Source organism: Hipposideros armiger, unplaced genomic scaffold, assembly GCF_001890085.2.
Source record: "Hipposideros armiger isolate ML-2016 unplaced genomic scaffold, ASM189008v1 scaffold_365, whole genome shotgun sequence".
In the NCBI taxonomy this organism is placed as follows: domain Eukaryota; kingdom Metazoa; phylum Chordata; class Mammalia; order Chiroptera; family Hipposideridae; genus Hipposideros; species Hipposideros armiger.
This window is the reverse complement of record NW_017731715.1, coordinates 1,138,485-1,151,627: the sequence shown is the minus strand read 5'-3', so window position 1 is coordinate 1,151,627 and position 13,143 is coordinate 1,138,485. Positions and strand designations below refer to the sequence as shown.

Below are 13,143 nucleotides of genomic sequence, written 5' to 3'. Positions count from 1 at the left end.
GTGTCACTGGCCCTCATATGTGGGATCCGAACCGGGGCCCTCTGGCATCCCAAGCGAGTTCTTAACCATCGCGCCACTCGGCCGGCCCCCCATTAAAGTTTGAGAAGCACTGGTCTAAGAAACAGTGACCAATTTGTGTTCTTACTGGACTTTAGTGGCAACTTTCAGAGCATTCAGGTAAGAGGAAAGGAGCACAGCTAGAGTTAATAAGGAGCGCTGTGATACCGCATCTCATATACCTCTGCTGGAGGAGCTTATATGGGGTCTGTCACGTGGGTGGGGCATTGACTCAGAGAAACACTGGTAGTAGAGTGGATGTGGTAGAAATACGAGCAGCTACTGTTTATCAAATAGTGCTTTGTGCTTTATAGGGATAATTACATGTAATCTCTGTAGAAAACCAAAGAGAGACCATCCATCCATCCATCCATCCATCCATCCATCCATCTATCCATCCATCCATCCATTCAGCAATAATGTATTATATAAGCATGTATGCCAGGCACGGTTCTAAGCATGTATCTTTGTACTCTAGGGATAGAGCTGCTGCCGCCATTATGAAGCCTAAGTCCAGATCAAACAACAAACAGTACTAAATAAACTGACGTATAATAAAATCATAGGTAAATGGAAGTGCTGTGGAGAAAGTAAAGCAGGATAAGGGAAGGAGATACGTGTGACAAGGGAGTGGTGTTTGAGATAGGGTAGCAAACCTCTTTGAGCAGGTGACACTTGAGCCAAGATATGGATGAAGCAAAGGCATGAGCCACACAGCTTTGGGGGGAAGAACATCAAGGAGGACACAGGGAGAGGGGAGGACAGTGGTTAGAGATAAGTTTTGAGGATAGCTACAGGCCAGGTCATAAACTGTCTCATAAGCCATGGTGGACCTTTACACACAAGGAAACTGAGCAGGGCTCCCCAAATTTTAAGGGCCCACGAATTGCCTGGGGCCTAACAAAACTAGTGTGGTCATTGAGTCTGGGGTGAGACCTGAGTCTCTGTGTTTGAAACGAGCTCCCAGGAGATGCTTATGCTTCTGGTCTGTGGGCCACAGTTAGAGTAAGCAGAAGGGTTGTGTGGGTGAGAACTTACGCAACACGCCCGGTGTCACAGAGCTGGTAAGTCTCAGAGGCAAGATTTGCATCTCAGATGCCTGACTCGAAGTCCCTGTTGTCCATCAGTTTTCCCCGAGGTCACCCCTGCCTGATTCACCTGTACCTGCCTATGTACAGGAAATTGAAAAGGCCTGCCCGAGCAAGGTCCCTGTGTGCCGTCTGTTTATAGAAGAGCTGTTGATCCCTTCTTATTTTGAGGGAGAAATAACAAGGGCAATTGAATGCTTGGATAACCACTGATACTTTGTGCTATCTCTTGTGAAGTATTTAAAAGATGTACAAGATCCCTGGCATCACAGAGACAAATGGTATGGTTGGTGACCATCTTGGTGTAACATGTAAATAAAAAACACCAAAATACCCATGAGCCTTAAAGTCTCATGCCTTATTTTGCAGTTACTGACCCGAGGAAGCCAGCTATTTGCCGGGCCCTGCAGTCATGTGCCACCTGGCCCGACCTCCCCAGAAGCCCCTGCTCTGGCCCATTTGCACACTTGGCATTTGGTTCTTTTCACTGCATGGGAGACGCATGGCACTCCCAGCTGTGGGTGGGCTCTGGGGTGTCAGAGAAACATGAAGCCTGTTGTATGTTCAAATCAATCAGGCTTCATTAAAAAACAAAACAAAAAACAGAAAAGGATGAGGGAGTGTGGAGTGGAATATTTAGCTCTGGGCCTCCTTCCGTGGAACCAACCATAACTTCCAGTATCACAGAGATGTTCAAAGGAAAAGATGGCGCCTGGCTTTCCTTGTCACTGGATATTCACAGGGTCTTCCTTGCACCTGGTGGGGCGGGGGGCGTGGAATGGGGGGATGAAGAAGTGGGAGATGTTCTGTGTATGTATTGTATATGCCATTGCCTTGATGAATGACACGGTTTGGTTTGTTTTCCTCCCCTTTTGTTAATTATCTGTGTTCTTTTTCCTTTGTGCTGCACAATTAGGACCCTGCAGTGGGACACAGACCTCTCAGTGCTCCAGCTGCAGTCAGACTCAGAACTTGGGTATATGTCTGCTCTTTTGTTACTCCTTTTATTATTTCGTTGCTCTTGTTGTTTCCCCCTTTTGTTGAACTTCCAGTTTGATAAGTTTATTTCCTTCTGTTAGTTTTCCTTATAAAGTTGAGCTCTCAAGAAAGTCTCTCTTTGTGGAAAACACCACAAAAAGATGGCTTTCGGTCTCTCCTTCTTAATTCCTATGATGGCAATACAACACTCTCCCCAAACAAAACTACAAACTCGTGCCCACACCCGTGCTTCAAGGTGGGTCACACAGGTTCTGTGAGGGAAGATACGATTGGCTTTATCCTAACCATCTGCCCCTTTTACTAAGTTGCCTTAGGTTACTTTTTGTCTAAAATCAGTATTAAAATGTGTGTCTTGTTGGTTCCTTTCCTTTTTACTTTTTCGGGGACTCTCAATTTGAATTGAGTTTGAACATATAAATATTTTTGTTAAAGAAAAAGCAAATTTATTGACTTCCTCAGTGTTAAGAAATCTCAAATACGTGGTGGTGGGTAATGTCTCCTGCGTCCTAAAGACCGTGTTTTTATTTTTTTTCCACATAGAAATGTATTGACACAGTTAAAAGATAGCTTCAGAACTGAAAATGTCATATATATGTACAATGGAATATTATTCAGCCATAAAAAGAATGAAATCCTGCCATTTGTGACGACATAGATGGACCTAGAGGGTATCATGCTAAGTGACATAAGTCAGACAAAAAAAGATTACTGTAGAATTTAAAAATCAAAAAACAAAACAAAACAACAAAACAAAACCAAGTTCATGGGTATAGAGAACACCTTGGTGGTTGTCTGAGGTGGGAGGTTGGGGATGGTCAAAATGAGGATCTAAAGGTACAAATTTCCAGTTGTAAATTGAATAAGTCACAGGGACATAACGTACAGCATGACTATAATTAGTAATACTGTATTGCATATTGAAAGTAGCTAGGAGAGTGGATCTTGAAAGTTCTCATCACAAGAAAAATTGTAACTCCATAGTGATGGATGTTAACGGGGCTTATTGTGGTATCATTTTGCAATATATACAAATACTGAATCATTATATTGCATACCTGAAACTAATATGTTAGGTCAATTGTACCTCAATGAAAAGCTTCATTCACAAAGAATCGAACTCGTAGGCTCATTCTAGAAACTTGATTAATTTCTCTTATAGGATTGGAGTCAGCTGTGGTCACACATGGGATATTTCCAGTAGGGTGCTTGTACCAACTTGTGGTCAAGCTAAGGAGAGCTGACTGTATGCCTCTCTTCCTCAGTTTGCATTCAGTGAAATCAGATTAAAATCTGCCACGGTGAGAGTATTTACAACATAAAAAATTGGCAAATGCTGCAAACCAGGGCTTGCTGTCTTTCCCCAAGCTGGTTATTAAACACTTACCACCATGCTACTGGGTACTATAATATGTGAATAGCAAAACTTATGAACCTATTGGGTTGTCGGCAAAGTCATGACGCATATTTACAAGTAAAACCAGAAAAAATACGTCATGACTTTTCTGACAACTTAATATTTTATGAAACTATTAAAAGTTTTGTATGAAACTATTATTATTTTTTCTAAATATCCCCAAATGGGCATGTATGTATGTATGTATGTATGTATGCATGCATGCATGCATGTATGTATGTATGTAATTAGAATTCCTGGCATGTATCTCTGGGTTTATATCAATGTCAGTGCCTGCTGTAGGTGTACCAGGGGGTGGAAGGGCTCTTTGCGTGTTAGCGTCAATGCTATCTGCCGATGTCCCTTTGCATATGCAAAAGTTCTTGGCAGACTCGCTATAATGCTAACCTAAGGAAATATCTTAACACTTCAGGTAACTGACAACACTATTTCTTTTAAACATTACTAAATTCTTCGCTATTTAGTTATGTAATTCATTGTATGCTATATTTCAATCTGTATTACTTAAATAACCAAGAAATATGGCTTGAATCAAGCAGGGAAACAATGCATATATACAGTATGTTATGGTTCAGGGGAATTTCAGAGCGCAGTTCCTCAATATGTCCTTGTGCTTAAAAAAATGAAGATGAAACTGGCAGAGGCTGTACCTGATGCACATACATTAATAGATTTTTAGACAGATTGCAGCATTGCTATATTACACTTGCTGATGTGGAACAATTAGGAATTTCCCCATTTCTATCTGTTTTCCAAGCAAAAACTCAGTTGTCTATACAGATGAAAACTTGTGACTCATTCGAGGGAGATGGCACATGTGGCTCCCACCTGGCCTGCCATATTTTACTTTGGAGTGGACCCAGTGAGTCAGAAAGACTGACGAGATGTGAGAGTTTTTCTTCACTGGGTAGTTTACCTTAGAGAGTTTGGAAGAAACACTCAGAGAATATTTGAGAGAGGAGATTACTTTAGCCATATGACAGTTGCAAATACTGATTTAATGAAAAATTTCCCCTTTTTAATAGTCATCTGTGCAGAGCACTGTTTCATATATAATTTTATGAAATATACCTCAAGCAACAAAATTTTTCTAGAGACAATTTTATTTCCTCCTTTTGACCTTTGCCATGGGATTGGCCATAGCCCATAGCTTGCTCTGTCACTTGGTTTTTATAAAACAGCTTTATTGAAATATAATTGACATAAAAAAACCCAAAACTGTGCATGCTGAAAGTGCTCAAATTGATGTTTTAACATGTATACACAACCATGAAACCATCACCACTATTCAAGATAATGAATGCATTCATTATCCCCAGAAGTTTCCGTGCCCCTTTATAATCCTCACTCCTGCCTCTCCCTATCCCCCCAAACAACTGATCTGCTTTGTGTCATCATACATTAGTTTACATTTCCTAAAATGTCATAGAAATGCAATCATGCAGTGCCTATTCGCCGACTGACTTCTTTCAATCGGAATAATTTTCAAGATTCATTGTGTATCAATAAATAGGTCATTCCTTTTTTATTTCTGAGTGGTATTCCCATGGATAGATACACCACAGTTTATCAAAGTCTCTTTTTGATGTACGTTTGGGTTGTTTCCAGGTTTTGCCCATTACAAATAAAACTGAAAGGAACATTCATGTACGAATCTTTTTATGGTCATATGCTTTCATTTCTTTTGGGGAAATACCACCAAGAAGAATGGCTGAATCTATAGTAGATGTACATTTAATTGAAGATCCTGTCAAACTATTTCAAAGTGGTGTTACCATTTTATGTTTTCACTAGCCGTGTATGAGAGCCTCAATTCTTCCACATTATTGACAATACTTAGTTCTGACATTTAAGACAGATTATTATTATTATTATTATTATTTTTTACCGTTATTAAAGGAGGATAGTGGTTTTCCTCATTATGGTTTTAATTTTCATTTCCCTAGTGGCTAATGATGTTGAATGTTTCCTTATGTGCTTATTTGCCATTTGAATATCTTCTCTGATGCTTAAATCTTTCTTTGGCCCTTATTTTTTATTGGGTTGTTTGTTTTATCATTATTGTTAGAGTTTCTGAGAGTTCTTTATATATTTGGGATACAATCCTTTGTCTGCTTTATAATTTATAGATATTTTCTCCCAGCCTGTGACTTATCTTTTTCATTCTCTTAACAGTATCTTTAAGACACATTTTACTTTTGACAAATTCCAATTTACAAATTTGTTCTTTAATGAGTCATGCTTTTGTTGACATAATTTCAATTTTCAATGATTCTTTAAATATTTGGTAGGATACAATTTACCTGATGAATTTGGGTTTGGAATTTTATTGTGAGGAAGATTTAAAAATACGAATTCAGTAACTTTATTAGTAATGGAGCTATTGTGGTTATCTATATTTTTCTTAGTGAGCTTTGGTAATTTGTGTATTTCAATTAATATGTCCATTTCATATACATTGACAAATTTATTGGCCTAAAATCATGTATATAATCCCTATCATCTTTTAACTATCTGCAGAATCTTTAAATCACCTATCTTATTCCTGATACTGGTAAATTTTGTCTTCTGTCTTTTTCTTGCTGTAAGTATAGCCAGAGGTTTGTCAATTTTATTGCTCTTCTCAAAAACCAGCATTTAAAAATTTTTTCTCTATTGTTCTATTTCATTGATTTTTTACTCTGATCTTAATTAAATTAGCTCTTTTCTTCTGCTTACTTTGTGTTTAATTTGCTTTGCTTTTCCTAGTTTCTTAAAATACAAGCAGAGCTTATTGATTTGAGACCTTTCTTCATTTCTAATATATATGTGTAGTACTATAAAATTCCTCTTAAGTACTGCTTAGTGGCTTAGTACTTGAAAACTTTAATATTTTTTCATTTTCATTCATTTCAAAATACTTTCTAATTTCCCTTTTTATTTTAACTGATGTGTTATTTGGAAGTGTGTTATTTAGTTTCCAAATATTTGGAGATTTTTCAGAGATATTTTTATTATTGATTTCTAATTTAGTTCTATTGTGGTTAGAGAATGTACTTCGTATTATTTGTATCCTGTTAAATTTGTTGAGGCTTATTTTATGGTCCATAGTACGATCTGTCTTAGTGAATGTCCTGTGTGCCCTTGAAAAGGATGTATATTTTGCTGTTGTTGGGTGAAATGTTCTACAAATGTCTGTTAGGTCAAGATGGTTTATTATGTTGTTCAAATATTCCATATTCTTGATTGATTTTCTCTCTTTCAGTTTTATCAGTGATTGGGAGAAAGATATTAAAGTTTTAAATGTAATTTTGATTTTTCTACTTATTTTTGCAATCCTGTCAGTTTTTGTTTCATATGTTTTAAAATTTTGTTATTAGCTACATAAATGTTTACTATTCTTATGTCTCTCTTGATGAATTGATTCCTTTATAATTATGAAGTGACCTTCTTTATCCTTGGTACTATATTTTGCTCTGAGAGCACCTTTATCTGATGTGAACATAGCCACTTTAGCTTTCTTTTCATTGGTGTTAGCAAAATATATCTTTTTTCCATCTTTTTACTTTGAACCTGTTTGTCTCTTTATATTTAAAGTTAGTTTCTTGGAGGCAGCATATCATTGGATCCTTTAACGTGTTCAAAAACAAAAGACTTTTAAGACATAATAAGGAATAAAAAGATCTTCACTATAAGAAAAAAGGATACCCACTAGGCAGAAATCTTTTTCTTTCAGCACTTTAAAAACATTGCTTCGTTGTCTTCACACTTGCATTGTTTATGACCAGAAATCTGCTGTCATATTTGTCTTTGTTCCTCTCTGTATGTAGCATTTTATTTTTTTTGGTGACTTTTACAATGTTCTGTTTTTCAGTAATTTTTACCAGTTTGATTACAATGTCCCTTGGTGTAGTCTTCTTTATGTTTCCTGTTCTTGGGGTTTATTGAGATTCTTGGATCATTGGGTTTATAGTTTTCAACAAATTTGGAAAATTTTGACATTTTTTCAAATATTTTTTTCTGTTTCCCCATCTCTGGGGACTAAAATCACATATGTATTTAGGCAATTGGCTCCACTTATATCTTTTTCTTTTCTGCATCTTATTTTGGATAATTTTATTATATGTTTTTGTATTCACTAATCTTTTGTTTTGTAAGTTCTAATATTCCTTGAAGTCTACCCAGTGAATTTTTAATTTCATACATTTTGATTTTTATCTCAAGAAGTTAAGTTAGGGTCTTTTTAATGTCTTCCATACTTCTACTTAACTTTTTGAACACATGAAATACTGTTTTAATAACTTTTAATATCCTTGCTTGCTATCCCATCATATGTATTTGTCTGGCTCAGTTTCAGTTGATTGACTTATCTCTTCATTATAGTCATGTTTTCCTGCTACTTTGCATGTCTATCAACTTTTGATTAATGTCAGATATTGTGAATATTACTTTTTTAGGTGTTGGATATATTTGAATTCCTATAAATCTTCTTGATACTTGTGAGATACACTTAATTCACTTAATAGTTTGATCCTTTCAAGTCTTCTCTTAAGATTTATTAGTTGGGACTGGAGCAGTGCACAGTGTGGGGCTAATTTACTTCTACTGAGACAAGACCCTTTCGTGTATTCTACACAATGCCCCATAAATCTTGAGGTTTTCCAGCCTGGCTGGTGGGAATAGGCACTATTCCTGTTCCCCGTGTGAGTGCCCAGAATTGTTACCTCTAATTCCTTCAGGTAATTCTTCCCTTGGCCTAAGGTAGTTTCCTTACATACATGCACTGACCAGTGGTGCTAAGCTAAATGCTCAACTCTGAAGATCTACTGAGTTGTCTTTTTGTGCAGTTTTCTTCTCCCTGTTATTTTGCCCTGCAAATTTTAGCTGCCTTGTTCTCTCTGGCCTCTCAGATCTGTCTCCTCAACTTAGGGAATTGGCTGGGTTGTACCTGCGTTTCCATGTCCTGGAAACTCTCTTAATGCCATAAGCTGGAGAAGTTGTGGGGATTATCTTTTGTTTCTCCTCTCTCATGTATCACACTGTCCTTTATGGCCTGGCCTCCAGTGGCTTGCAAACTGCTGTTTCATTCAAACTACTCTCCATTTGATTATTGTTTTTGTTGTTTCAGGCAAAGGGTAAGTCTGGTCTCTATTACTCCATCTTGCCCAGAAACACAAATGGTGTGACACTTCATTCTAGTTTGTATGTTTACCATGTGATCAGCAAAGCAAATGGCAACATAGAGAAATAAGGAAGATTATGTGGCATTCAGGCTAAAAAAGTGGCTTCAAGAAAATTATAAATAAGAAAATAAGTGCAACTCAGTGTTTTGTTTTGTTTTACCAGGCAACTACTTATGAAAGTACCCAAAGCACTTTGCTTTCTTAGGCTATTATAATAAATTAAGTGAATTGAAGATGATAGAAGTAAAAAATGAAATAATAGGATAAACAGTAAGTTAAAAGATCAAAGGATAGAAAAAGTCTGTATATGCTGGGAGGTGAATAAATGTCATTGAAATTTGGGGTTGGAATGGGCATGTTTGAAGAATTATATTTTAAATGTTTTTTTTTGTTTTCTTATGAAGGGAACATATGTGCAAATGCCACCATGAGCTGGCCAGTCTTTAGGGAGATGTGCTGAATCAGCATAAGGGGNAAAAAATCTCTGGCAGCACCACTGCTGTATCTTGGGGATGAAATACTTACATGCAAATAAGCAGGAATAAATCCCAGCAGGACTGAGTCTGGGCCCAATGCAGACATTCTTTAACTCCTTGGCTGTGGCCTACTTTGGCATCTGGCCATATAACTCCTTGTCTCTGAGAACATCTGTTCTTGGTTTTATCTGCTGGACATCCAGGTCCCTTCTCTGCTGTAGGGACAGCTGCTTATTAGAGTGACCCCTTTGGATTTCTTGGCTTCTGAGTGCCACACACTGGTTTCTGACCCAAGCTCCTGAATCTGCCACCTTATTTATCTACACCCCCCTCCTGCCACCAGGTTAACCAATATATTTTGGTTATAAGTAGCAGTTATTGCTTAGAGACTGGTACTTAAAGACCATATTGAGAGTCTTTTGTGATTCACAACTTCTAAAATTTGAAGTTTCTTAGGAGCCTGAGTTATATTTTTATTTGGATTTTCTGTGTCTTCACACAGGCTCTTGCCCTGTGACATTAAAAAAAACAAATCCCACTAATGTCAGGCTCAGTCTGTCTTGCAGCTTTGCCTCCCACTGTTGGTGATGGGTCAGCAGATGAATCATCCACTCTGATAAAAGTGTATCTCTGAGGATTAACTGCTGGCAGCTGCGAAATCCGCATGGCAGCCATCTTGCTTCAAGCTTTGCTGTCTGAAGCCAGTTCTCTACTATTGTTGGTTTCCTTTATGAGTGCAATAGAGATGACACAGCAGTATTTACCCAGTTTTCTTCACTTATCTTGAATATGAAATGCAGGAAAATCAAGTTTGCTGTATATAATTCACTGTGGTCTGAAATTAAGAGAATCGGAATACNAACCTGTTTGTCTCTTTATATTTAAAGTTAGTTTCTTGGAGGCAGCATATCATTGGATCCTTTAACGTGTTCAAAAACAAAAGACTTTTAAGACATAATAAGGAATAAAAAGATCTTCACTATAAGAAAAAAGGATACCCACTAGGCAGAAATCTTTTTCTTTCAGCACTTTAAAAACATTGCTTCGTTGTCTTCACACTTGCATTGTTTATGACCAGAAATCTGCTGTCATATTTGTCTTTGTTCCTCTCTGTATGTAGCATTTTATTTTTTTTGGTGACTTTTACAATGTTCTGTTTTTCAGTAATTTTTACCAGTTTGATTACAATGTCCCTTGGTGTAGTCTTCTTTATGTTTCCTGTTCTTGGGGTTTATTGAGATTCTTGGATCATTGGGTTTATAGTTTTCAACAAATTTGGAAAATTTTGACATTTTTTCAAATATTTTTTTCTGTTTCCCCATCTCTGGGGACTAAAATCACATATGTATTTAGGCAATTGGCTCCACTTATATCTTTTTCTTTTCTGCGTCTTATTTTGGATAATTTTATTATATGTTTTTGTATTCACTAATCTTTTGTTTTGTAAGTTCTAATATTCCTTGAAGTCTACCCAGTGAATTTTTAATTTCATACATTTTGATTTTTATCTCAAGAAGTTAAGTTAGGGTCTTTTTAATGTCTTCCATACTTCTACTTAACTTTTTGAACACATGAAATACTGTTTTAATAACTTTTAATATCCTTGCTTGCTATCCCATCATATGTATTTGTCTGGCTCAGTTTCAGTTGATTGACTTATCTCTTCATTATAGTCATGTTTTCCTGCTACTTTGCATGTCTATCAACTTTTGATTAATGTCAGATATTGTGAATATTACTTTTTTAGGTGTTGGATATATTTGAATTCCTATAAATCTTCTTGATACTTGTGAGATACACTTAATTCACTTAACAGTTTGATCCTTTCAAGTCTTCTCTTAAGATTTATTAGTTGGGACTGGAGCAGTGCACAGTGTGGGGCTAATTTACTTCTACTGAGACAAGACCCTTTCGTGTATTCTACACAATGCCCCATAAATCTTGAGGTTTTCCAGCCTGGCTGGTGGGAATAGGCACTATTCCTGTTCCCCGTGTGAGTGCCCAGAATTGTTACCTCTAATTCCTTCAGGTAATTCTTCCCTTGGCCTAAGGTAGTTTCCTTACATACATGCACTGACCAGTGGTGCTAAGCTAAATGCTCAACTCTGAAGATCTACTGAGTTGTCTTTTTGTGCAGTTTTCTTCTCCCTGTTATTTTGCCCTGCAAATTTTAGCTGCCTTGTTCTCTCTGGCCTCTCAGATCTGTCTCCTCAACTTAGGGAATTGGCTGGGTTGTACCTGCGTTTCCATGTCCTGGAAACTCTCTTAATGCCATAAGCTGGAGAAGTTGTGGGGATTATCTTTTGTTTCTCCTCTCTCATGTATCACACCGTCCTTTATGGCCTGGCCTCCAGTGGCTTGCAAACTGCTGTTTCATTCAAACTACTCTCCATTTGATTATTGTTTTTGTTGTTTCAGGCAAAGGGTAAGTCTGGTCTCTATTACTCCATCTTGCCCAGAAACACAAATGGTGTGACACTTCATTCTAGTTTGTATGTTTACCATGTGATCAGCAAAGCAAATGGCAACATAGAGAAATAAGGAAGATTATGTGGCATTCAGGCTAAAAAAGTGGCTTCAAGAAAATTATAAATAAGAAAATAAGTGCAACTCAGTGTTTTGTTTTGTTTTACCAGGCAACTACTTATGAAAGTACCCAAAGCACTTTGCTTTCTTAGGCTATTATAATAAATTAAGTGAATTGAAGATGATAGAAGTAAAAAATGAAATAATAGGATAAACAGTAAGTTAAAAGATCAAAGGATAGAAAAAGTCTGTATATGCTGGGAGGTGAATAAATGTCATTGAAATTTGGGGTTGGAATGGGCATGTTTGAAGAATTATATTTTAAATGTTTTTTTTTGTTTTCTTATGAAGGGAACATATGTGCAAATGCCACCATGAGCTGGCCAGTCTTTAGGGAGATGTGCTGAATCAGCATAAGGGGATGGGGCTGGAAGGGAGGCAAAGATTCTCCATGATGAGTATTTATTGGAGAGAAATTAGCGTATTTTGTGGCCCCTCATTCCAAATTCTTAAACCCAATAACATAGGAATATTTAGTGGCTTCTCATTTCATTGCAGCCTCATAATTATATTTTCTCTGTGGCTTAGTATATTAAACTCTTAGTAGGGTTTTGAAATATTGGGGATCAAAGAGAGAAATGAAGAAAAGCTGAGGCTGTGAGCAAGGACTTGGGTGCCCCTACTCTGAAGGAGGGACTCAGATTCCTGCAGTCCTTGAGAGATATTGTTAGAAGGTGGGAACCTCTTTCTTTTCTCAATCTTCTCTTCATCGGCTGAAAGACAGAGTGAATATTACTCCTGAATCCACCAAGCACCATCCCAACCTCTGTGGTGAAATAGAGAAATCACTCTGTCAGTAATAGAAGTTAAACCGACTTTATAAAGGCACCAGCAAAACGTATGTACTTCAAGATCGTGGTAGTTGTTTGGGAAATCTAGCCAGGCAGTTTTAGAGGTGTTTTCATGTTTTAAAGCTATTTCCATTTGCCTAACAGAACAGTAATAACATCATTAGCCTTTGATGAAGTAACCCTCTTTTCGCGTATTCTCCAAGTTTTGTCAAATGTTCTTACGCATTATGTTTAGCTCTCTGATTTGAATGAATTTATAAGGTTCCCCATGTAACAATGTCTGGTATTTTGTTGAGAATAATGTGAGTTGTGTTCTTGAGCAAACTGACAATCTGTGACTCTTCAGCAACATTTAATCACACTTTCTACAGAAATTAAAATGTGGAATAGCATCTTGTAACGTGTGTGTCAAAAAGTAATGGTAAAATGCATTTCAGAATCTGTAAATATAGCATAAACTTGGACCCATGAAAAACTTCAATAGATTGGTTTTAACAGATCCAATAAAAATTTCATTACAAGAGTAGCAGAAAACACTTTGCCCACCTCTGAAAATACTCATGTATTCAG

At 37.0% G+C, this 13,143-nt stretch overlaps 1 protein-coding gene across 1 annotated transcript in view; it reads left to right on the top strand.

The window, feature by feature from the left end:
• The window catches only part of DYNC1I1 (dynein cytoplasmic 1 intermediate chain 1), a 314,035-nt gene that overhangs the window by 66,377 nt on the left and 234,515 nt on the right, over window positions 1-13,143 (top strand). The window contains exon 5 of the mRNA XM_019662070.1: window positions 2,062-2,121. Coding sequence (XP_019517615.1) covers window positions 2,062-2,121 — 60 coding nt within the window. The remainder of the gene's footprint in view (window positions 1-2,061; window positions 2,122-13,143) is intronic.